Source organism: Hipposideros armiger, unplaced genomic scaffold (genome assembly GCF_001890085.2).
Source record: "Hipposideros armiger isolate ML-2016 unplaced genomic scaffold, ASM189008v1 scaffold_257, whole genome shotgun sequence".
NCBI classification, from domain to species: Eukaryota; Metazoa; Chordata; class Mammalia; order Chiroptera; family Hipposideridae; genus Hipposideros; species Hipposideros armiger.
In genome coordinates, this window is record NW_017731607.1 from 1,481,047 (window position 1) to 1,505,881 (window position 24,835).

Here is a 24,835-nt window from a genome sequence, read left to right on the forward strand (position 1 = left end):
CACAGGTTGAGAACCGCTGCTCTAGGGGATGGTGGGGTCACAAGATAGGCAAAACCTTGATGCCTGAAAATCTACATGAAGTGCATATGCCTGCCAACAGGATTGGTACTTTTATTGTATTGAGATATAATTGACATGTAACATTAACTTCAGGTATATAACATGATTCAACATTTGTATATATTGCAAAATGATCACCACACAAGTCTACTTTAACATCTGTCACTGTGTAGTTACATTTTTCTGGTAATAAGGACTTTTAAGATCTACTTTCTTAGCAACTTTCCAATATGCAATACATTTTAAGTATAGTCACCATGCTGTACATTACAACCCCATGACTTTTTTGTAACTAGAAGTTTGTACCTTCTGACCCACTTCCCCCATTTTGCCCACCTCACATCACCTGCTTATGGCAAACATCAATCTGTTTTGTGTCTATGAGCTTGGCTTTTGTTTTTTTTCTTTTTAATATTCCACATATAAGTGAGATCACATAGCATTTGTCTTTCTCTTACTTGTCTCACTTAGCATAAAGCCCTCACAGCCCATCCATGTCATCGCAAATGGCAAGATTTCATTCTTTTTTATGACTGAATAATATTCCATTTTATATGTATATATACCACACACCCTTTATCCAGTCATCCATCAATGGACATTTGGGTTGTTTCCATATCTTGGCTATTGTAAGTAATGCTGCAATGAACATGGAGGGTACATATATCTTTGAATTAGTGTTTTCATTTTCTTTGGATAAATATACAGAAGTAGAATTGCTAGATCATATGGTAATTCTATTTTTTTATTTTTTGAGGAACCTCATACTGATTTCCATAGAGGCTGCACTAATTTACATTCCCACCAACAGTGCACAAGGGTTCTTTTTTCTTCTAAATCCTTGCCAACACTAATTAGTTCTAGCCTTTTTCATAGTGACCATTCTGACAGGTATGAGGTGATATCTCATTGTGGTTTTATTTGCTTTTCGCTGATGATTAGTGATGTTGAAGATCTTTTCATATGTCTGTTGGCCATCTGTATGTCCTCTTTGGAAAATGTCTATTCAGTTCCTCTGCCTTTTAAATCAGATTGATTTTGTTATTGAGTTATATGAGTCCTTTATATATTTTGGATATTAACCCCATATTAGATATATGTTTTGCAAATGCTGTTTCCCATTTCATCGGTGGTCTTTCATTGCTTCTTTTGCTGTAGAGTTTTTCAGTTTGATGTAGTCCCACTTGTGTGTTTTTGCTTTTGTTGCTTGTACTTTTGATGTCCTAGACAAAAAAACATTGCCAAGATCCATGTCAAGGAGCTTTTTCCCTATGTTTTCTTGTAGGAGTTTTACGGTTTCTCATCTTACATTTAAGTCTTTAATCCATTTTGATTTAACTTTTGTCAGTGGTATAAGATAGGGGTCCAGTTCCATTCTATTGTATATCCCATTTTCCCAACACCATTTATTGAAGAGTGTCCTTTTCCCATTGTATGTTCTTGGCTTCTTTGTTATAAATTGACCATATATGTGGGTGATTATTTCTGGACTCTCTAGTCTGTCCCATTGATCTATGTGTCTGTTTATATGTTTTTATCTCCCCTGTTCTACTACAAAAATATCCGAGCAAGAAATACTTTTCTGTCTGCTACAAATAAAACAACAGCCAAGCACAATGATAAATGACACATCCTCTGCCTCAGTGAGCAGACAATAGAAAGGTTGGGAATGGAAGAGTAAGTGGAAAAGCTGGACCTGAATCTCATAAAGAAATTAGGAGCCATGACTTAGCTCTAGGCTATGTTGCCAAGAGAACTACAGGCCCATCATGACCAGAATCCTCCTTTCTCCCATCCCCAAGAGAAGCCAGAGATGTGATTATATAAAATCTCCCAATCATTAAATGTTGGCAACAATTTCCAACTCTGTTATTAAATACATTGCTCAGGGCAAGACTATACAGTAAAAACGCAAACCGTTTTCCTAAAGGCACTGAAAGGTAAGCTACACAAGGGCAGGGATTTTGCGTAATACAAAGTCAATGCTCAATCAAGACCTATTTGTTGAATAATAGATAAAAGGCAGAGTGTCTATAGGCCATGAATTTTCACCTTATGACAGAGCAAATGAAGAATTGAGCATAATGTGATCTTTAGGATTACACTCCAAATTGAAAGTTAGACCTAAATGAGTGAACTCCAGCCAGCACAGATCAGAAGAGAAAGCATTCAATCTGGGTTGCTCCTTATGAAGGGAAAGCCACCCACACCCTATCTATAACCTCTCCACCCCAGTATTTATAAGTTTCGTGTGCAAAATGCACCCTTATAATCCATTTTTACCTTTTCATAAGAAACATCATCAAACATCTCCCGAATCTGAGCAGGATCCTCCACAGGTGTGGACACAGGATGTGAGGAATTTAATGCGTCGACCTCCATTGCATCAAAACACTTGCCAAAGAAATGTTCTTCCTATTGAGGGGGAAAAAAAAAAAGACAATTATCACAATTCACATTTAGATGAAAATTATGAAAAGAGGAAGGTTTAATCTGGGATAACAGGTTTATACTTCAATTTCTGGTCCAATATATTCCATATTTATAGAATTTACAAAATAAAATAGAATTACTATCTTCTAAAGAACATCCAAAAAACAATGATTTTAGGTAAACATTTTAAATTTCTTTCATCTTAAATATTTACTTATCACTTTAGGATAAATGCAATTTCATATTAACTTAAAACCAAAACCATTATGCCTATAGCCAAATAGCAACAAACCAAGAAACTAAAACGTATAATGATTTCAACATCTCAATCATCATCTATACTATTTTAAAGCAAAGAAATTTAGCTTTAAAATCATGTAGTGAAAGAAAAACTAATGGAGGACAACAAATTAGACAAGATTAGGGAAAATTACTAACTAGGGCATATTACCCAACAGAATAATATGCTTACGTAATCATTTTTAAATAGTATGTGGAAACAGGAAAATATTACAGTGTAGTATAATAATTATATGTACATTATAATTATAACTATGTATAAATCTATTATGCATTTAGGAAGATTAAAATTGAAAAATGAATGCACACAAATGAAAATTACAGTAGGGTAAAGGTTTTGTTTTTTACATAAAGTTTACATGGATTCTTTTTAATTTTACTGCATGTGATTTTCACAAGTTAAACACTTCTAAAATAAACACATAAAGATTTCTAAAATAAACATGTAGAAGTTCCAAAGCATTACATTTATGACCTATGAGTCTAGGTTCACTCACAATCAAATGTGCAGTTACCTTAAGCATAATTCATTTGATTTGACAAGTAGGATTTTATTGAAATAATAGCAATCTGTACCTTATACTTCAGTGAGCAACCTGAAGGTTGGGGAAATGATATGGAACAGACGGGCTGTCATTATTTCTATTTCTTTGATATTAAGGGAGGGCAAAATTTAACACGTATTTCTTAACAATCATATAGATTCACAATCCAGTCTGGAAATTTGCCTTTGTGATACATCTTTAAAGTTAACCGGCATTTTGAACACATGATTCATAGCTAAACTCCCAAGGAAGTTATTAATCTATGAATTCTATAATCAAAGACCAGTAAATGTTTTCTAGCAGGACTGAAGAAAACAACAGGTTAACCGAAAATGTAAAAAAAATATGTAAGTAAATACTTCTTACAACTTTCAGTTCTGGATGAGTCACACTGACAGACACGAACTCCATAAACTTGGCAAATCCCTCATTTAACCAAAGATCATTCCACCATTCCATAGTGACCAGGTTCCCAAACCACTGAAAGGAAAACAGTACTGATTATTCACACATTTCTATGGAGACCGGAATATCTACACAGCCATAAACATAAGGCCTTCAAAAGGAAGAATTTTATAGGTGTAATGTCAGTTATGTGAGTGTTAACATATTTATATAACTAATATTTTATCGAAGTAAAAAAACTTTTCAATATGCATTATAAAACATGGTACCTAATGTTTTAAAGAAATAATTTCTACTTTGCCCTTTTTCCTATAAGGAAAATTATCAAATCAATATATTAATAGCCTCGTAGGTACCATAAAAGCAATGCAGACACAGTTTACACTACTTAAAAAGTGTGATTGAATTTGTATACCTGGTGGGCGAGTTCATGGGACACGGTCAAGGTGATGCCAAGCTTACTTGATGCAGAAGACTTTTCAGCATCAAACAATAAAGAAGACTCCCTGTATGTTGTCAGTCCCCAGTTTTCCATAGCACCAGCCTGAAAGTCAGGAATAGCAGCAAGATCTTGGAGGAAGCAATACAAATATATTAGCGAACTCTAAGCTACACATTGCCCAAACACACTAACTTTCAGAATGGGTGGATGTAGGGGGTCAAAGGAAAACTTCAGCTGCCCAAGCAGAATCATGGAATTCTAGACTGGGAGAACCTTTCACAATGGAAAAAAGAGGCTGGGTGACTCATTCAGAGTCACTTTGCTACTGTGTGACAAAGTCAGACTTGGGTCTCCAGACTCCATTTCTAACTTTCTGACAAAGAGTTTGGGATTAAATAATCTTAACAGCTGCCTCAAGAAACCACTCTACTTTGAATGCCCAAGAACCCCATACACCTAAAAGACTCAAAATACTTTTAAAGGGTCTTATAAAAAAAAAATGCAGATTTTCTTATGCTGTGTAAATTCATTCAAAAAATTTATTGAGCCACCTATGTTCCTACCTAGTATGCGCCAATAATGAAAACACTGACGTATAGTTGGGTTTCTCTTTAAAGTGCAAAGGCAAAATTATCCCCATGCCATGTGCTTCAGGAACTGAATTGAGATCTGCTCTTACTATCATTATAAGTGTATTGTATACATCAGGGGTGAGTAGGATCGACCCAATGGTTGACACCTGCCTGGGTTTTAATGACTTGAGGGGCTGCTGAGATAACCGCAGGGATACCAATTAGGGGAATATGATCTATGACTGGGGTCATTAAATACCACAATTTGTAATATCTGTGCAAAATCTCTACCTTGTTTGGGTAAGGGATATGGAATGCTAAAATAATCCTCGTAAAATTCTAGAAGCGTCACCGCTGCATCCAGCGCATAATCTGCCTGGTTTATCTTGTCTGGCACAGCGTACACGGAAACCTGAAGAGAAAGGCACAGCAAGTTATTCAAATGCCGGAGTGGCTTCTCTCCACAACCGTATAGAAGACTGACAGTAACAGCTTCATGCTGTGGAATGTGGCTGCCGATATTAAAGAAGGCAACAGAAAGTTCTATTTCTTGTATTAATGTTGGCTGTTCCTGATCAACTCCCTTCCTGAAAACAACTACAAATGCTAGATAACATATACAAAAACGTCTCTTTAAATGTTTTCATGAGATAATGAAAAAGACCATTCAGAGGCCAGAAATGAACTGACAGTAGGACCCTCAGAAGTCAGAACACTGCAGCCAACTGTTGCCCTGAGGACACTAGCCCAATACTGAGGGACTTGAGTTTTGGTTTTCATGGCATTGAGAGACTTGGGATATGAGACCAAGTGCAGAGCCGGCTCAAGGTGGGCAGTGTACTAGGACATGCACCCCTGCATAAATAAAGCTGAGCCCCGAAGGACCATGTCCTCACTGTAAGGGTGAAACAGAAATAAACACCCCTATTCCTCAATGAGACTGCAAGGGGAAAAAAAACCTCTTACTCAAACCTTGGTACTGTATAAGGGAGAATGGGAGACCTCCTCAGAGAGTCTGTAGCTAAAAGCAAACCTTCATGCTGTTTAGCAGCTGGACTCACAATCACCAGGTGGTCCAAAACCCAGAGCCAATCATTTAAAGTGGTCCCCAGGTTGGTAAATGCTCCCAGTCACCTGACAAGAGCAAACAAATTCTGTTAGCATCCACCTTCACCTCGGGTAATACGTTCACAGGCATAAATTCACAATACACACCAAGGAACAAGACAGCGTGAGCAAGAGCCAACAGAAACACAAACCACAGACCCAGATACACAAAGACTTCAGCCATGCCAATTACTAGATACCGAATATAAAACGTTTAATATGCTTAAAGAAATAAAAGCACTAAAAATGTTAGTATGTAAAAGGAGCTCTGGGGCCCAATTCCAAGGGAGGTATGTTGAGGGGGAGATTTCCCCACATCGCCAAGCAATTCTCCCACACCAGCTGGATATCCTATCATTTAACTCAATTCTGATGCTATCTAACTGGAGATAGCATCAGATTCCACAGGTTAAGGGATCAGTCCTTTAAGACTGCCCCTGACCCCCCACGTCAGATGCCAGTCGCAAGTCCAGGTTGTTACCTGTACTTCTGAACAAGCTGTAAATTGGAGGTTTCAACACCCCCTATTTGGGTTTGATTAGTTTGCTAGAGCAGCTCACAGAACTCAGAAAAACAGTTTACTTACTAGATTACAGGTTCGCTGTAAAAGGATGTGACTCAGGAATAGCCACATGGAAGAGACACACAGGACAAGAAATGGTGGGGAAGGGCACAGAGCTTCAGTGTCCTCTCCTGGCACATCATTCTCCCAGCACTTCCACACGTTCACCAACACAGAAGCTCTCCAGCCTGTCCTTTGGGTTTTTATGGCGGCATGGACACAGGCATGATTGATTAAATCATTGACCATTGGTGATTAAACTCAATCTCCAGCTGGAGGTCAAAGGGTGGATTGAAATTTCTCTCCAATCACATGGTTGGTTCCTGGCAATCAGCCCCCAACCTTAGGTTACCTAGGGGCTTTCTAAAAGCCACCTCATTAACATAACAAGAGATACCTTTATCACTCTCTTAGGAAACTGTAAGGGTTTTAGGAGCTCTGGGCCAGAATACGGAGGAAGACCAAATATTATAAATTCTTAATTATAAATCACAATATCACAGTACAGAAGAGACATTATAAAAAGAATCATTCATAAAGGATTCATAAAAATGGACAAATCAGTGAGTGGGTGTTTTTGCTGATAGTTTCACTGCTGAGTTTAGATTGCTCTCTACATCCAAGTCTCAAGCATCACCTTTAAATCCCCAGGTAAGTACACATAACTCCACAAGGATAAGAAGCCTCAGCCCTACAGGAACAACAGGCAATTCAGCATAGAAACCCTAACTATTCAGGCCTCAGTGAAAACCAGTACAAATAAATGAAGTATCTTCAAATAAAGCATCCTGCCCCTCCTCTCCAGAAAACTTATTTGCATTCAGAGCCACAGCATACAGCTGTTTGCAGTTCACAACACAATAGTACCCAGACAAGGATCAAGTGCTCCTTAAAACAAGATCTTTTCTCAGGTATTCCAGTATTCCTAGCCCAAAGGCTTTCCCCAGAGCCATTTAATACTCCAAACCGACTGCTCTATCTTCCTTCCTGCGGCCAGAAATTCTCTGCTCAGATAGTCAGTGATGTTCTTCTCCAAATTGCAGAGTAATAGCCAGAAGTAACCTTAGAAACTATTGCAGGATCTAGTCCAATTTATACACTTTAAAGAAGTATAAACAAGTTCCAAAGGGAACAGGGACAAGGTCAGAAAGCCAGTTGGTGGTGGACCCAGGCCAGGCCAAGCCTCTCCACATGTTTTTGTTATTAGAAACTTGTGAGTATCTGTGCACTAGGATGACCAACCATCCTGGTTTGCCCGAGCCTGAGGGCATTCCCGGAATGTAGATGTCCAGTTTTAAAACCAGGATAGTCCCAGGCAGACCAGGACAAGTTGGTCACCCAATGTGACAATCACAGGTTTACCTTGACTCCACTCTTGGTCATCTTGCTGACAGACTTAAAATCTGAAATAATGAAGGCCACGAGGTAGGTGCTCATCTTCACAGTGACATCAAAATGGTCTTCTATGAGTCCTTCAGCAACAGCCACAGACTTAACCTAAAATCAGAATAACTTAAATCATCCAATAATCCAATGATCCAATACAAAATTTCCATTCCTGAAGTGGTGCTAATTAAGAGGAAAGTAAGCGAATTAAACAAATTCAAATTTAAATATGATTAACTCCTGCCCTGCACACTTTTATGTTCCAATGGTATATTTGCTGTTCTAGCCTCCAAAAGAGATCCTTTGAGAATCTGTTGTCCTTCCTCTCAACTCCATGTGTGCAGCCCAAGTTCAGGCCACCCCTATTCTGCCAAGCTGAGGGCTTTCCTGTCCAGGGGCAAGACTGTATTAGAGATCTTCATATCCTCAAAAAGTGGGTCCTGGATATCCATGGATCTAGACTCGAGAATCTTCACAAAGCCTCAGGAGCTCCTGGCTTTCCCTCTACAAGCCTATGAATTTCTCCACCAATCTTGTTTACTCAGTCTCTCCCTGTTTCTTTATTCTCCTAAAGCTGTAATTCTCTCATTAGAGAACTTCAGTCCCAGGCAGCAATACCATACCATTGGAGGAGGGAACTATAATTTGAAAAAGCATGTTCTCTATCTCAAATTTATATTAGGAAAATTACAATTGTTTCTTACATGTTCATACATAAATGCGGTGACAGTAGAGACTATAAAGTTCCTGCCGGGCAGGGATTTGCAGAATGCTTTTCACAGGGGACAGCCCTCTAGGGGGCGTCTGTCAGAATCGTATTTGAGGAAGAGTTAAGGTATTTAGCAGGGGATATAGTTTTAATGGTTGAGAAGTACTGTACTAGAGGGTGGTTTGTGGCCCTCCGGGTCCCTTGATGGGAAGATATTGCACAGGGATGAGGGGACACCCTTCAGGACTCCCGGAAAAGCCTAGTCCACCCCGAGTATCATCCAAAGTGAGCTTTCTGAACAGATGTCTGCTTCAGGGGTTGATATGCATCCATTGCAGAATGACAGCTCAGATGATGTTTTTTTCTAAGCTACCAGACTCATAGGATAATAGTACTTACTAAGTTTCATTCATCTGGCCAAGTCATCTTCTCAACACTTTGAAAAAATCAGAGGAAACACTGTCCACATCTGCTTTGAAATTGGAGGATAATGGTTTCTTTAAAGGAAACTGAGGTACCTATCATTACTTACCTTTAGTACCATAATATTCTGAAAAAATCACTTTTTTTTCCTTTTACTCTCTGCCCAATGTCATGCATATGGTTACAAATTGTATTGTTAATATCAGTATACAATATATAGAAATTATGGAAAGTAACTATATACTAGAACTGTGGCCTTATTCAACAAAGCGTTCTCTCTAAAATCCTTTTAAAAGATCATATGAGAAAATGAAGGTGAAAGTACTTTGTGAAAGGCATTCTCATTTAGACCTGCCCTAAATTCCTTACACGGATCCCTCCTGTCAGCACTGATAACTTGGAATGCCACTCTTACTGAAATCTTTCATGTTTTTAGGAACAATTATTTTCCTATGACTACAAGTAAATTGTTACTTGAAACAAAAACATAGGTTGGAAATGAAAAAGAAAAGTTGCCAATCTGTCAAGCAATAAAACAAACCAAACAGGTGACCCGAATCTTAACTTTCACTGGGTAATAATGCAAGTCGCAGCAAATCAATGGGCTTCTCCTGTGAGTAGATGTATAGGAACTCAGACTCACCAGGGGCATATTGGAGATGGCGAGGTGCCTTGGCTCCCTTCTGATCTTGATTAAAAAACTCGCTTTGAAGGCAGGTTCATCAAAGCAGGGAAAGGCCATTCTGGCTGCGATAGGTTCAAACTGTGTTGATGCAAGGATCCTAAAATTATAGCAAGCGAAATAAAAATACAGCATGAAGCACCAAACTCTAAAATAGGTGTGTGTGTGTGTGTTCTTTAATTCCTAAAGTTAACCCAAGATAGATGGATTTCACTAGTAAAAAAATATGTTCTATGACAAAAGCTATCATAAACTAAGTTAAAAGAGAAGGAAAAAGCTGGCAGAATTGAAAGTTATTTGACAAAGGGTTAATAGCCTTAACAGATAACTAGCTCTTAAAATGAGTAAGAATATACCCAGCAACCAAGTGAACTAGAAGGCACAGGTTATAAATAGGCAATTCACAAAAGAAGAACCTACAAATAGTCAGGAAATATATAAAAAGCTGCTCATCTTCCTCAATAATCAATGTAATATAAATTAAAATGAGACATCCGTTGGCTCTTTGGCACTAAAAAGACTGCCAATATACAGGACTGTTTAGAGGTAAAGAATATGGCAAGGAATATCAAATATTTGTAGACCCTAACTTAGCAATTTTACTACTAAGCATTTATTCTAAAGAAATGATTTACAAAGATGTTCATCCAAGTATTACTGATGCTGAAAAGTTGAAAACGACCTACTCTCCATCCATAGGGGATTAGTTAAAAAAAAAATCAGTGAACAAACATACATTTTAATCCAGTCGTTAAAATGATGTATAGTGATATTCATCTATACAAACCATCTCCTCAACATATGTAAAAAACTCCCTTATAAAACAAAAAAATATAACAACTCCATTTACATAAAATATGCATATATTCAGAGAGAAGTCTAGAAGGATGCTTTCCTAAAATAGAAATAGAGGTTATCTTGAGGAGCTATCAGGGATAAATTTTACTTTTTTAAAAATTCTTTATGATAGCATCTGACTTTTTTTTAACCTCAAAAAAAAGAATATGAAATCAGAAAAATAAGTTAGTGTAACCAACTAACAAATAAAATTTCGTTTTAAAATTTAACATAAAATCTCCTCCCGAAAATTACCTCATTAAAAACAGAACTAAAGCCAGGCAAGTGAGGATCCCCAATAAAGTTTTAAATGAGAGAAAAGTATTTCTTCTAACAGGCTGCTATGGGATGAACTGTGTCCTCTAAAAAGATATATTGAAGTCTTAATCCCTAATATCTATGAATGTGACTTTATTTGGAAATACGGTCTTTACAGACATAATTAAGTTAAAATGAGGCCATCAGGTTGGGCCCTAATCCAATATAACTGGGGTCCTTAAAAGAAGAGGGGAATTTGGACAATGGGCATGTGATAACAGAGGCAGAGACGGGACTGATGTAGCTGTAAGCCAAGGAATGCCAAGAAATAATGGCCTCACAAGCTAGGAAGAGGCAAGGAAGAATACTACTCAGACTCGGAGAGAGCGTAAGTCTGCTGACACCTTGATTTTGGGTTTCTAGCCCCTAGAACTGTAAGAGAATAAATGTCTGTTGTTTTAAGCCACCCAGTTTATGGTACTTCGTTATAGGAGCCCTAGGAAACTAATACATAGGCTAAGAGAATTAAAAATGTTTATTATACCCCAGAAATCTAATTAAATCAACAAATAGGTATTTACTCTGATAGAGCTAGAAGCAAGAGAATTCGTTAAACCAGAATGAAAAAAGGTCTAAAAAACTAGGAACATAAAATATTGCCATTTTTAACTCCACAAAAAAGATACAAAAGCAAAACCAAAGGAAGAATTGAATAATCAAGGAAATTTGAAGATGATTTATCGAAATAATGTAGTATGGGCATAGTACTCAAAGCTTAAAAAATAATAGAAAAAAAAATACCTCACTTCCCCTTCCTTGGTTCTGTAGGTGCTCTTATAAAACCCATGGAAAGTCTCAGAAAGATTGCCAGCATAGTCAATGACAACTGTGTAAGGGCGCCCAACAACCAAAGGCTCGGGAGCCAGAAGTGCGATTTGCTCGTGAGGCGGGTACTCCAGGACCCTCAGTGGTTCTTCAGCCTGCCTCTCTCCGGTTCCCTTCTTGAGGGTGGCCTTGGAGATCTGCAGGTGGTTACTATGCAGGACGATGGCACTCGTGGGCTGGCTGGCTGTGATTTCTATTGCGGTGGTTCCCTCAAAAGTCAGAGTGGTGAGATTCGCATGGATCATGAGATCATAGTGAACTGGGATGATGTGTTCAGGAAGTCGCATTTTATTCCAAGGAAATGGTGTCCCATCACTAGCTTTCGGAGATGTAGTTTCACTACTCTGACCCCAGGAAGGAGTTGACACAGTTAAGAGAAGCAACAATGAGGCAAGTAGAAATGACATGGTTCCAAGTGGCCATTTGCCGGACAGAGATATCATCTTCTTTGCTCAGACTACCTCAAAAAAAAAAAAAGAAAAAAAAATTAAGAATCACTAAAATATTATCAAGACAGCGTAATTTCAGAATGTATCCACTCAGAATTAGCAGATATAGACACAAACTTTCAAAAGTACTGGATCTTTTCCTGAAAGTAAAATTGCCTTCCCTATGTTACTGATTCATAGAAAAAAGAAGTTTATGGTTAGCAACCATCATTAACACCTACTACAAAACATCATCTGGTGTGCAAAATTAAAACTAATTTCATCAGTAGGGTTCTTGGTTGAAAGCAACAGAGCAAGCTCTAGCTGAGGATTCTGAGTAGCCCATGAAATAGGTCACAGAGTTGCCAGGACATTTGGGAACCCAGGCTCATAAAAAGGCAAAGATGGACAGCCAGAACCACATCAGAGAAACACCTGAGCAGGTGACCACTCCCCACCCACACTGGACCTGGGAGAAAACCGCCCTATTGCCCTGGGGGTCAGATGCAGACACTGCTGCAAGCACCACAGTGAGTTCTCCATTGCCCCTTTCAATTCCAAATCCCAACTCAGAACTCCGACTGTTGGAGCCAAAGTGAGTGGGGGACAAGACTTGCTTCCCACCCATCAAATGGAGGGAGTTCCTAAAACACAGAAAGCATAGAAAGGAGACTTAGATGCTAAGTAATAATGCGCGAGGGGAGGCAAGTATCTGTAACGGTAACCTACACTGGGATCTTTGTCAAACTGTCATGCCAAGTATTAGTTTAATATTTATTTAGCCTGAAGTTTAAAAGTTTATGGTGATTTTCATGATAGTGTGTGACAAACACAATCCAGTCACCTGGATTCTCTCTTACAATCAATCCAACAAATATGTGTTGAATGCCTGTTACATAGAAGGCTGTGTCCTGAGCACTGTGTGGAATGTAATAATACGCAAAACACCAATCCCACGACCAAGGACTTCAAATTCTGGAAGTGTAGAAAACATTTATACACAAATAATGAAACATAACAGAGAAAGTGTGGAGTGTTTTAAGAAGAATAATAAAAGAGGGTTCTAGAGGAGAATATTTCTGAAGGGAGAGAGGGTCTTTGGCTGCAGTGACTCTGGGATGCCACCACCATGCAAGACCAACATTTGAGTATGCTCTGCAAGATTAGGTCAGATCTGGAAACAAAGCAGCGCATTAAAACCACTGCAGGTGGAGCAAGCCAGGGTGAGAGCTAAAGCACAAAGGGAGAAAGCAGAGGGCTGCTAGGCGACCGATGTGGACAGAAGGGAACCCCAGCAGAACTTGATGGAGAATGATGATTCCCAAGGCAAGGAGGCAAATGACTCCAAGTTATGCTGAAAGCATGCTGGAGTCATGTTACAGGCCATATTTTGCACTTTATTTTAAAGGCCACAGGACACAAAAGGAATATGAATTCTAAGGGAGTTGGCAATCTCCCTTAGAATGCCCTGAACCCAGGGAACCCAGCCTACTTTTCTTTCTTTCTCTCTCTCTCTCTCTCTCTCTCCTCCAGGTAGTTGGCCCTAATTCCCTCAAACTCCTCTAGCTCCTAGACATTTGGATCAGATAAGAAAAGCAGTAATCCCGCAATGTGGATCCCTTGAAATGATGGTAATACGTGGCATTCTCCCTCCATATTAGTGGCTCTCAACTCTGGCTATGGACTGACATCATCTAGGAAACTTTAAAAATGACTGTTGCCTGGAACCCTATCTAGAGCAATTAAACTGGAATCTATGGTGATGAGGTCAAGATATCAGATTTTTTTTTTATAATTTCCCATAAATTCAATTGAAGAGCCAGGTTGAGAAGCTACTAGATAATCCCCTTGTCTTATCCCTGGAGCCCTATGTGGGGAGATACTATTGTAGTTGAAGGTAATTACTGATGTGCTCTCCCCTACCCCTCACTTTCCATCCTGTTCCCTTCCCAGACACACAATTAAAGGCACCTACCTCCCCCTCCCCATTGAGCAGGTCTGCAGGCTAAACAGAAAGAAGACCACCAACACAGTAGACCCAGAGACACCATAATCCCAGTTCAAAAGGCACCACCCAAATAAAACAGAAAAAAACATGTGAACAGGAAAAACAGGTTTTTTTTGTTTGGTGTTTGTTTGTTTTTGTTTTTTATTTTTGTCTAGGAAACAACTAAAGGATGCTTCCAGCCACAGAGAATTGGAGCAATTTGGAAAAGAATAAAGATTAAATACCAGAATAAAGATTAAACACCAAAATAGTAAAGAGTTCCTGCCCCTACCTCCTCAGGCAGAATCCCAAGGCAGGAGAAGAATAATGGATTTCTCTTGAAGTCAGGGGAACAAAAGTAAAGGGAACTTGTATGATGTTTTCATTTGGAATTCCTGATGGCAGCAGCTTAGTGGGTACATACAGCCCATGCTCCAATGGTACAGAGTGGCAGATTCAAGGGAGGACTCTGGAAGTCCCTGAGTGTTCTCCAACAGCCAACAGCTAAAAATTCCAACTGGCTCTGAGCTGACAGCAAGGCCACGGGACCTCACATCAAAGGCTTTGCAAGGTTGAGTCCATGAGGCGAGGGGAACAAAGAGAACATGGCTGTGTCTCAAGGAGGATGCAGCGCCAGGAAACCAAAATGGAACGTGTAATACAGACAGCATAAATGGCAGAATGCCTACATGCACATACATATATATATATATATACACACACACACACACACACACACACACACACACACATATAATTAGAGCTATAATATATATTAGGCTTACAATCAGGAAAGAAAACCTGGTCTTTGAGTTCTTGCTCTGCTATGTACTGTGTGACCTTGGGCAGGTGATTTAATCCCAGTTTCATTTTCTTCATGTGTAATATAAGATAACAGCTGTCTCAGATGGTTGTGAAGATTAAATGAGTTAAAATATTTTCAATCACTCGTTCCACATATATTTATTGAGGGCCTATTATGTGCCAGGGGTTTTGCTGACCTCAGCAGTACAGCGTGTGTGTGTGTGTGTGTGTGTGTGTGTGTGTGTGTGTGTGTGTGTGTGTGTGTATGTATGGGGGGGATTTTTAACAAGTTGACACAAATATGTATACATATATATATAGTTACCAACCACAATTACCTATGAAGAAAAAACCACACATACATACTGAAAGAGAATAACAGGTCAGACCAATTTACATTGGGGCTCTCCGATACTTTTAGCTGAGATTTAAAGGACAAATTCAAGTTTGCTAAGAAAAGAGGGAGAAAACGACTTTCCCAGACGGAAGGAACAGCGATATTTGCAGGCTCAGCAGCAGAAGAGAGTGCTGGTGATGAAGGCTAATGAACCTGAAGCACAGCATACAACTGGAAAGATGTGCCTGGCTAGGTGAGCAGGGGCCAGACCACTACACAGCCTGTAGGCTTGTTAAGAATTTTGGATTCTATCCTAAGTGCAAAGAGAACCCATTGGGTTTTGAGCTAGAAGGTCTTAGGATTCTGTTCACACTTTAAGAAAATCACCCTGGGGCCGGCCGAGTGGAGCGATGGTTAAGAGCTGGCTTGGGACGCCAGAGGACCCCAGTTCGGATCCCACATATGAGGGCCAGTGACACTGCCCTCTACAGCTAAGATACTGAACAACAGCTCAACCTGGAGCTGGGCTGCCTTGAGTCCCCCGGTGACGATGTAGGCTGCAGCCTCTGCTGCAGTGGGTTGCCATGGGCTACCATGTGTATTCAGCAGCCAGCGTGAGCGGCCAGCAGCCACTGTGAGCGGCCGTCCAGAAGCCGGCGACTGATCTGCCTCGCCCGGGAAGAGTGTAATGATGGTGCCAACTTGGGTCAATGAAGCAACATCCTCCACAACTAGACTGAAGAACAAAACGACAGCAACTTATCTGTTCCCCTTCCCCCAATTCCCCAGCGCTGTTCCCATGCCCCCAATTCCCCAATAAAAATCTTTTAAAAAAAAGAAAAGAAAAGAAAATCACCCTGGTTGCTGTGCGGAGCAGGGTGGGCTGGAAAAAAAGCACGAGTGAAGGCTAAGAGACCAGTGAGAAAGTAGTCTAGACAAAGTAAGCTAGTAGTTTATACTGGAGTGGTGTCAATAAAGAGAGGGAGAAGGGAGAGACATGCAGACACAGGGAGATGGATGGATTCAAATTTGAAGTGGGGTCGTAAGGGAAAGGATGCATCAGGATTGCTGCCAGGTTTCTAGAATGAACATGTGAGTAGTCATAGGTTCCCTTTACTGAGATAGAGAAGACCAGAAGTGAGCAGATTTCAAAGGGAGGGGAAGGAATCAGGGGTTCATTTTTTAGTATGTTTAATTTGTGATGTCTATGAGATATCCAAGGGCAAATATCAAGAAGGCGGTTGGATTTACAGATTTATTGCACAGAGATAGGGGTTTAAATGACTTTCCTGTACTTGACTGTACTCGTTTCAAGTTTTAAAAAATATTTGTCTTTGGCATCTGATCTTACTAAAGCATCTTTCACAGTCAATGTTGTCAATGAAAGTGCAGCAATAACAGAGTACCTAACTTTACTTACAGTCAGGAAGAGTTCAAGATACTGTAGGAACGTTATTTCGGCTGCCTTTGATGATTCTGACGTTTCCCTCTCAAACAGGAAGTCAGGGGCAATTGGTCCTGGGTTATCTCACCCTTCTCTTTATTGGGACACTATAGAATTTGAAATTGATCATCAAGAGGTAATGGACTTTGTTCCAAAATGTTCTGAACAAGAAAATTAACAAGCACTGATAATAATTTATCACTGCTGGTAAAAATTAAAAGGTTGAATTTTGTTTTTTAAACATGGTATTTTTCTATTTAGGCCCACCTGAAAATGTGCTAGGTATTAGTACAATTCCAACTCTTTAGGAAAACAGACTCTGGACAATTTTTTAAAGCATTTTTTAAAATTGATGACCACATTCTGAGTTGAGTTGAGAGCAAATACTCCGGGCATTTGGTCGAAAACAGAGCATCTGTTACTTTCAGAACCTGATCTTCACAAGGAACCTCCATGAAAATGGTGAGGAAGTGTCTGTTCTCTTTCCTCGTGAAATTAACTTGCAGGTCCACCTGGCGAGTAAACCACCCAGATAGGAAACATGAATTTGCTCAAACTCGAGAGCTTTATCGGAGTAGAAGTCAGCTACAGCCAGAGTGAAGTGAGAACAGACAACTGCTTGACAAGAAGTACAGGAGAAGCAGGCAGAGAGATGCCGATCCCACCCCCTCATACCCCCAGGCCCACCCCAGCCCAGTAGTAAAGGCAAAGCCACGTTCGTATCTCTGGCAACTATCCACAAGGTGTCCTCCTTCGCCTAACCCCGCCACTCACCCACCCCTCCATCCGGCCCTACTCGGAGTCTGGTGGACTGGGCTGCTGGCAAGGAGCCCAGCCGCGAGGCGGAGCACAGAGCAAGGCTACAGCATGCCGGAAAGCGGCAAAGCCAGGGGAGCGCGCAGAGTAGATGCGCCAGCCCTGCACCCCCCACCTTCTCCGGTTGGAGAAGGGCCGACCCCGCCCCGCCACTCTCCCCTTAGACTTGGGCCCAGGCCCCATGACTACCCGTCCCGCGTTGCAATCCGCTAGTCCTCCTCCCGGCGCCCCGAGTCCTCGCCCCCTCCCCGCTCCCCCGGAGAGCAATGGAAGGAGGCCGGGGGTCGTGCCCTGTTCCAACCACGCAGACCCCCTCCCCGCACCGGGGACGGACGCGCAATACCTGGGGTCTGGGACCCAGCGGGCTCACCCTCGTGCCGCCGCAGCCTGCTTCGTCCGCCCCGGGACCGAAAGTGAAAGTAGAGCCCGGGGAGCGGCAGGCGGGCGCGTGGGGCGCGTGGGCCCGAGCCCTCGCAGGTGGCGCGGGGAGCCGGGTTGAGGCTGGGGAAGAGGAAGCCTGGGAGTGGGGCCACGCGAGGGAGACCGCCGTTCCCAAGGCGGGAATTCACTAATGAGAGCTGCACTTCAGGGAAGCAGTGGGGTTGCAATAAAGGGGGGATCAGGTGGAAAGGAGCATCCCTTGCTGAACGCGGATCATTTTCTCTGCGTGTGTCTTTGGAGGTTTTTGGGTTTTGTTTGTTTTGTTTTTTTCTTCACTGGCGGCCTTGCAGGGCTTGGGGACGCGAGGACAGGGCCGGTACTCCTGGAGGTGACTCAGGCTGGACCGGAGCTCGCTTCTCCAAGCATGGTGGATAGGCTCCACCCTTGTTGGACTCAAGAGGTGTCCATCATCTCGTCTCTGCAAATGGGCTGAGAGCTCTTGGCCTGCCTCAGAAAGAAACAGGAACTCAGAACTAGTCTTTGTTGTTGCAAAAAGCCTAACCCTTTGAGGTTTCCGTGAAGAGGGCAGAACGGCTGCATCACTACCCTAAGGGATACTTAGACCCCAAAGATTTGCTGCTCCCCAGTTTAAAATGTCCCTCTTGGTTTTTTAAATCAAATGGCCATTTCTACGCTCCCTTTAGAACATTAAGACTGGATGAAATATCCAAAAAAGCCCACCTTTAAACAGTTGAGGCATTTACCCTCAACCGTAACAAGCCAAAAAAACCACAAATGTTCATACCAAAGCCCCAAGTTGGTGAGAGTACCGTGGTCCCTCTGGGACCTTTTTTTTACTATACTCAGGCATTCTCCTCCTAGTTTCCTTGTAGCCTCCTTCTCTTTGAGAACTGGTGTTTCAAGTCACTGAAACAGTACTTCTGCACTCTTTTTTCTCTAATCTTATGCCTCCTGAAAAATATATTTTGTTGTGCGTATTCTCTCCAGTCAAGGACATTTTGTAATATAAAATCAACACTCTGTACCCAAGTCCAACGAGGGTGGGATGGAGGGAAATTTTTTTCACTAAAATTCAACAAGAAACAGGGCATTGATATCAATCAATTTCACAATTGTGTCGGGTGTCAGTGGATTGCTATAAGCCTCCAATGCCTCCAGGTGTCAGCGAGCGATCCCAATTTGCTCAGAGGAGAGCCTCTCCACCAGTAAACTCGTGCATTTCTTTGCTTTTATATATTTATATTTTGGAATGTGATGGTTCCCTTTAGTTTGGAATACAGTTTCATTAAAAATATGTCTTGAAGATCAGGATGGAAGGAGCAGAATGCACCAGACTGGAGGCTGCTATAAACTGAAAAGGCAGGGACAGGGGAATGCCTCTATATGAACCTGGGCAGAAGGAAGCTGAAATATCAATAAGGAGAATGCTGACACTGCTAAGGCCTCTTGACTGTTCTCTCACAAGCTCTCCCTTGCTCAGACTTTAGACTCAGACTGGCCATGATTCTCTGTCTTCAGAATCCAAGTGCATTACAAACAAAACAATAAGACAGAGGATTTGGCGGCATCCCCTTCTAGTTTAAAAGCTCTAGTGGGGTTAGGAGGGATGCAGACCCCGAAGTGAGGACTTTAAACTTGAAGGAGTCACAACCATAGAGTCTGTGAGATCAAAACTTAACAGCTACCAAGCTTAGAAATGGTATTAGAGGAAAGTGTGCTAAGAGAAGGAGCACCTAGATTTATCGATTACTTACCAACTGTTAGATACTGTGCTAAATGCTAGCCATATGCAGGTGTGTATATAATTTCATTTTTTCAGCAATCATGTAATACAGGTATTATGTTTTATAGGTGAGGAAAGAGAGAGAGGTTGGCAACTTGCTCAGAGTCAAAGAGAACATAAAAAGTGAAACCTAAATTTGAACCCTAGGTAGATCTATTTGACTCCAAAATGCATGGTTTTTTTACCCTGCACGAAATCACACAGTTGCCTCAGCTAGCTGTTTTTTACTCCCTCCCCCACTTTACCTCTCTCCCATTTTACTTGCACTCCTAGCTTTGCTCTTTTCCGGCCAGTGCTGTGAATTTTGCGTTCTGAAAAACCTTACTGGAGCCTCCAGATTTTTTCTCAGTGGATATTAGTTTATGCAGCTGGAACAAAGCAACTCTAAGATATCAGTAGGTTAAGAACACGAAGCTTTCTTGCTCACTCATGGTACACAGACCTTGTAGATAGGTAGGGTACTCTGCCCTGTACAGCCATTCAAGACTCAGAGGGACAGAGGCTCTTCATCTTATGGGTGCATCCATCTGAAACTTTTGGCCTTCTAGATCATCACCGTGGCAGGAAAGAGAATGTCCCGAGAATTATGTATCAGCTTTTCCTCACCTAAGCGCTGAACAACTCATATTTCACTTGTCCAGGACATGGTCTTCTGCAAGGGCAAGGAGAGGTTGGTAAATGCTAGTATTATCTACCACATAGTGCAATAGGATCAGTTGAGCGCCTCCGTTCCAAAGGCTTATCAGAGCCCTTGGTCCCAGATGTGAGCAAGGAGAAGGAGGGAATCCATTTTGGTCTGAAGCCGTTTACATATGTACAACTTTGGGCTATGACCAATCAACGTTTTTTATATTGTTTCCAGATTTTGATCAAGTAGGGTTCAATTTTGCTCTAATTGATTGAACCCATTCTGCCTTTATTAGCCTTTAGTCAATTAATGTCAACACTTGGTTCATTTCTTCCCTTTTGCTGCCAAAGCTGCTGCCATTTTGATAATATTACTACAATCCTTTTTGTTGTAAAATCTTACCTAGAATCATGATGTAGAAAACACAAAAAAAGGCTGCTCTAATTAAGTGGGACAGTCCCAGCCATTAAGTCCTTGCCAGTTGCCTCCCAATCCTTCCTCACAACCCCATCCCTCAACCCCCCAAACATACACTGTGGTCCCTGAGACACCTCTACAGGCTCTTATGGCCCCAGAACTCTTTTTTTTTTTTTAAGATTTTTATTGGGGAATTGGGGGAAGGGAAACAAACAAGTTGCTGTCCTTTTGTTCCTCAGTCTAGTTGTGGAGGACATCGCTTCACTGGCCCAAGTTGGCACCATCATTGCACTTTTCCCGGGCGAGGCAGATCAAGCACCAGCTTCTGGACACCTGCTCACAGTGGCTACTGGCCGCTCACGCTGGCTGCTGGCTACACATGGTAGCCCATGGCAACCCACTGCAGCCTACACCCATCTTCGGCTACTCACTGCAGCCCAGCTGCAGGTTGAGCTGTTGTTCAGCATCTTAGCTGTAGAGGGCAGTGTCACTGGCCCTCATATGTGGGATCCGAACTGGGGCCCTCTGGCGTCCCAAGCCAGCTCTTAACCAACGTGCCACTCGGCCCGCCCCCCAGAACTCAATTTTTAAAATGTCACCTTAAAAGGGAATATCAATGTTCCTCATTCTTGATATTCCTGGTAAAGGAGATGACTTTTTTCCTATATGCCAAGTCGCAAGACAACCCTGCTCAATAAAATCTATACCATTTTATACCATTTTATTAATAATCAGAAACAGCAAAGAAAGTATGGGTGCCAAATTAAAAGAAAAACTGTGCCAAAGCAGACCACTGAACTTATAACAACTAATAAATACAACAATTAGTTGTGGTTTGAAAGCATTTACATATTCTCTATCTCATTGGATCTTCACAATGTGCTTGTGTAGGTGGCTTCTAGCTCCATTTTTGTAGAATGAGGAGCCTGAAGATGGGAGACGGTAGGTAACCCACCCGGTGCCAGCACAAGGAGAGAACCTGCTCTAAACTTCAGCCAATTCACAGGAAAGCAGAGTTTACAAAGAGACAGAGACAGAGAGAATAACCCCATCAACACCCTCAGATCCAACTGCCCTGAGCAACCCCTGCCCTTGGACTTTCCAGTTCATAGAACCAATGAATTCCTTGATTCAGCCAGTTTGAGTCAGTCTTCAGAAACAGTCCTGAGTCACCATTGCAACAAGCGCTAGAGGAGGGAGCAATGGATGCCAGCTTCTGTGGGAACAACTAGGGTTGATTTTTTTTTTAAGATTTTATTGGGGAGTTGGGGAAGGGAGCATTGTGTTTTTCCAGGACCCATCAACTCCAATTCAAGTTGTTATTCTTCAATCTTAGTTGTGGAGGGCGCAGCTCAGCTCCAAGTTTAGCTGCTGTTTTCAATCTAGTTGCAGAGGGAGCACAGCCCACCATCCCATGAGGTAGTCGAACCAGCAACCTTGTTGTTAAGAGCACACGCTCTTACCAGCTCAGCTGGCAGCTCAGCTCAGGCGCAAGTCACTGGCCCATGTGGGAATCAAACTGGCGACCATGTTGCTCAGAGCTTGTGCTCTAACCAACTGAGCCACTGAGCCACCCAGACAACCCACAACTAGGGCTCTTAACAAGTGACCAAAACTGCTGTCAGACTATGAGGACTGCCAGGTCCTGAAGAACATTCTGGGTGATTTGAGGACTGATTACATGTTTCCCATTTTCTCTCCCTCCTCAGACATCTGTTCGATAAACTCCTTCCACCTAAGGTAACCTGAGCATTTCTCCAGTTCTTGCAGCCTGACAGAGCAGAGGGAACACGCTCCTCTTCCATCCCTCCTCAGTATGTGAGAGGGCCCATCTCACTGCTCTTTAGCCAGCATTCTATATTCTTATTGTCCTTTCCTTGCTCATTTCAATAAGAAGGTAAATCACCATAATGTGTTTTTTAAATTGGCATTTCTTTCGTTACTAATGAGATTGAATACATACACTGAACATATGTTTATTAGATGTTTTTACTTGTTTCCTCTTTTGAGAATTATATGTTTCTGTTCATTGCCCATTTATCTACTGAAAAATCATTACTTAGTTATATAAAAATTATCTATGACACACAGAGAAATCCATTCTACTAAACTAGTAAATCTAATTCTACTAAAGATGTAAAATACCACAATCAGTAAGACTCCAATGTTTCAAAGCAATCTCCACATAAGTCTAAGCGAATCATGCCAATTTCTGAAAAACCCAGACCCATGCCTGCTATGTTATTTGAGATGTTAGCATTTACCTGATATCATCAAACTGAACATTAAAGCAAATCTTGCTTCAGGAAACTGGTATCCAGGCTTTATCTTGTCTATGGCACCTTCTGCCATGGCAACCGCACAAAGAGTAAGTTATCCAGCCAGGAGTGAGCATGATCTTTGTATATGCAAAAAAAAGTTGTAAAAATATTGGGATGAAAAAATAGGTAGGTTTGTCTCCTGTTTTTTTCTAAAGAACCATAGCATCATGCTACAAAACAGTTCTCATGCTCTTCTCACATACTGGGGAAGGATGGAAGAATCTGCCTGCCATATTAGTGTTACTGTGCATTGAAGGTGTTTCTGTTATTATGATCATACGATGTTGACAGTCATGTCCTTGAGACAGAGAAGGATATGTAGATCAGAAAGTAATTGATGAAGGAATAATTGGGAAGAAACTAGGGAAGGAATTTGACTCTAGAGATTAGAAAGATTTTATTCTTCATTGAGCTAAAAGTATGACTACTCCCCAAATAAGAAATGAGAAATTAATAGCTGGCTGGAATTTTTCACTTATGGAAAATGGGTCACCTGCTGACCACCAGAAGAACTGATTCCAAACTCAGGAGACAGATGGCATCTGAGATTATGACCAAAAAAATCACCAGGACCCAATAACTGGATTTGAATAGTTTGTGAAGCAGATAATTAAAGGAAGAAAGAGTTTTTACAACTTGGAAATATATTATAGGCCCAATAGAAGCCCAAAGCCCTTTTGAGGGAAAGACAAAGGAAAACAGGTCCTTAGGGCTGGGAGACAGGACAGATGCTGAGAAGGCCAGGGAAGCTGCAGAAAAGCATTGCAGATTTAAGTGAGTTATCTGAGCCCAACAGCAGAGGTTCCAAAGAGACCCAAATTACTAACCAGCTACAGCAGCAGGGCAGAAGCTTGAGAGCCTTTGGCTCATGTCCATTACCCAGCAAGACTATGAGGAGAAAAAGAGTCTATGACTGAGTGGGTGGATCAGCCAAAAATATAAAAATGAAACTCCAGTTACATTAATGAGAAGGCTAGCCCTTCTGTTTCTGTAACATAGTGTTAGATTTTTTTTTTCTCTTGGCTTCCCAGTCCTAGTAGTAGATTGCTAAACTTTTATAGAATCTGTATAAGCTTAGCTGTCCAACAATTCCCACTCTACAGGATGAAAATAGTGAAATCATAGTACTGTATAGTAAAATCTTATATGACTCATTTAATCTCTGTAGTGAACTGCAAAGTAAATAAAATACCCGAACTGCTGAAGTTTGTTCTCTCTCTCTCTCCCTCACTCTCTTTTTTTCTTCCTCTTTCATCAGTTACGTATTAATAGATGCAGTGAGTAAATAGGGGTAAAATAATGTACCAGAATAACTTAGGGAACTTGTTTAAAAAAAAAAAGGTTTATGATCTCCACCTTGAGAAATTCTGATACTGTAGATCTTGATTGATAAATACCATAGAATTCAAGGGCAATGTAAGTTTTCTTTGAGGGAAAAAAAAGTGCCTTATCACTGCTTCAATGAGGGCAAAGGGTATTTATTCTCCATACCTTAGCCAGAAAAAGTAGGAGGATTCATGAACTCCCGAGGGCCAGCCCTCACATACTGGCAGCATCAACTGTTTAAGTTCTGAAACCTACAAGGAACTACTGGCAACAATGCAGATAGAGGAGGGAAGAGATGTGGGCAGGGTCTGGAGTCAGCTATGGTTGCCAACAACTGTCTAAATAATTTGCTCACTCTCTTATTCTTTTTTTTTTTAAAGATTTTTTTTTAATTGGGGAATTGGGGTAAGGGGAACAGATAAGTTGTTGTCTTTTTGTTCTTCAGTCTAGTTGTGGAGGACTTTGCTTCACTGGCCCAAGTTGGCACCATCATTGCGCTCTTCCCGGGCGAGGCAGATCAGTCGCCGGCTTCTGGA

The 24,835-nt window shown here is 41.2% G+C and overlaps 1 protein-coding gene across 3 annotated transcripts in view; it reads right to left on the reverse strand.

Annotated features, from left to right (window-relative positions):
- ERAP1 (endoplasmic reticulum aminopeptidase 1) overlaps window positions 1-18,162 on the reverse strand; it is a 34,217-nt gene extending 16,055 nt beyond the window's left edge. The window contains exons 1-8 of one of the 3 annotated variants that reach the window (XM_019656295.1): window positions 17,793-18,162; window positions 11,523-12,063; window positions 9,588-9,726; window positions 7,789-7,923; window positions 5,049-5,169; window positions 4,159-4,313; window positions 3,705-3,818; window positions 2,344-2,475 (exon numbers count right to left, since the gene is read on the reverse strand). In XM_019656295.1, coding sequence (XP_019511840.1) covers window positions 2,344-2,475; window positions 3,705-3,818; window positions 4,159-4,313; window positions 5,049-5,169; window positions 7,789-7,923; window positions 9,588-9,726; window positions 11,523-12,049 — 1,323 coding nt within the window. In that variant the 5' untranslated portion in view covers window positions 12,050-12,063; window positions 17,793-18,162. Of the gene's footprint in view, window positions 1-2,343; window positions 2,476-3,704; window positions 3,819-4,158; window positions 4,314-5,048; window positions 5,170-7,788; window positions 7,924-9,587; window positions 9,727-11,522; window positions 12,068-17,765 lie in introns of all 3 variants that reach the window. The other 2 variants (XM_019656293.1, XM_019656294.1) reach the window with 2 other exon arrangements.
- Between the last annotated feature and the right edge of the window lie 6,673 nt (window positions 18,163-24,835).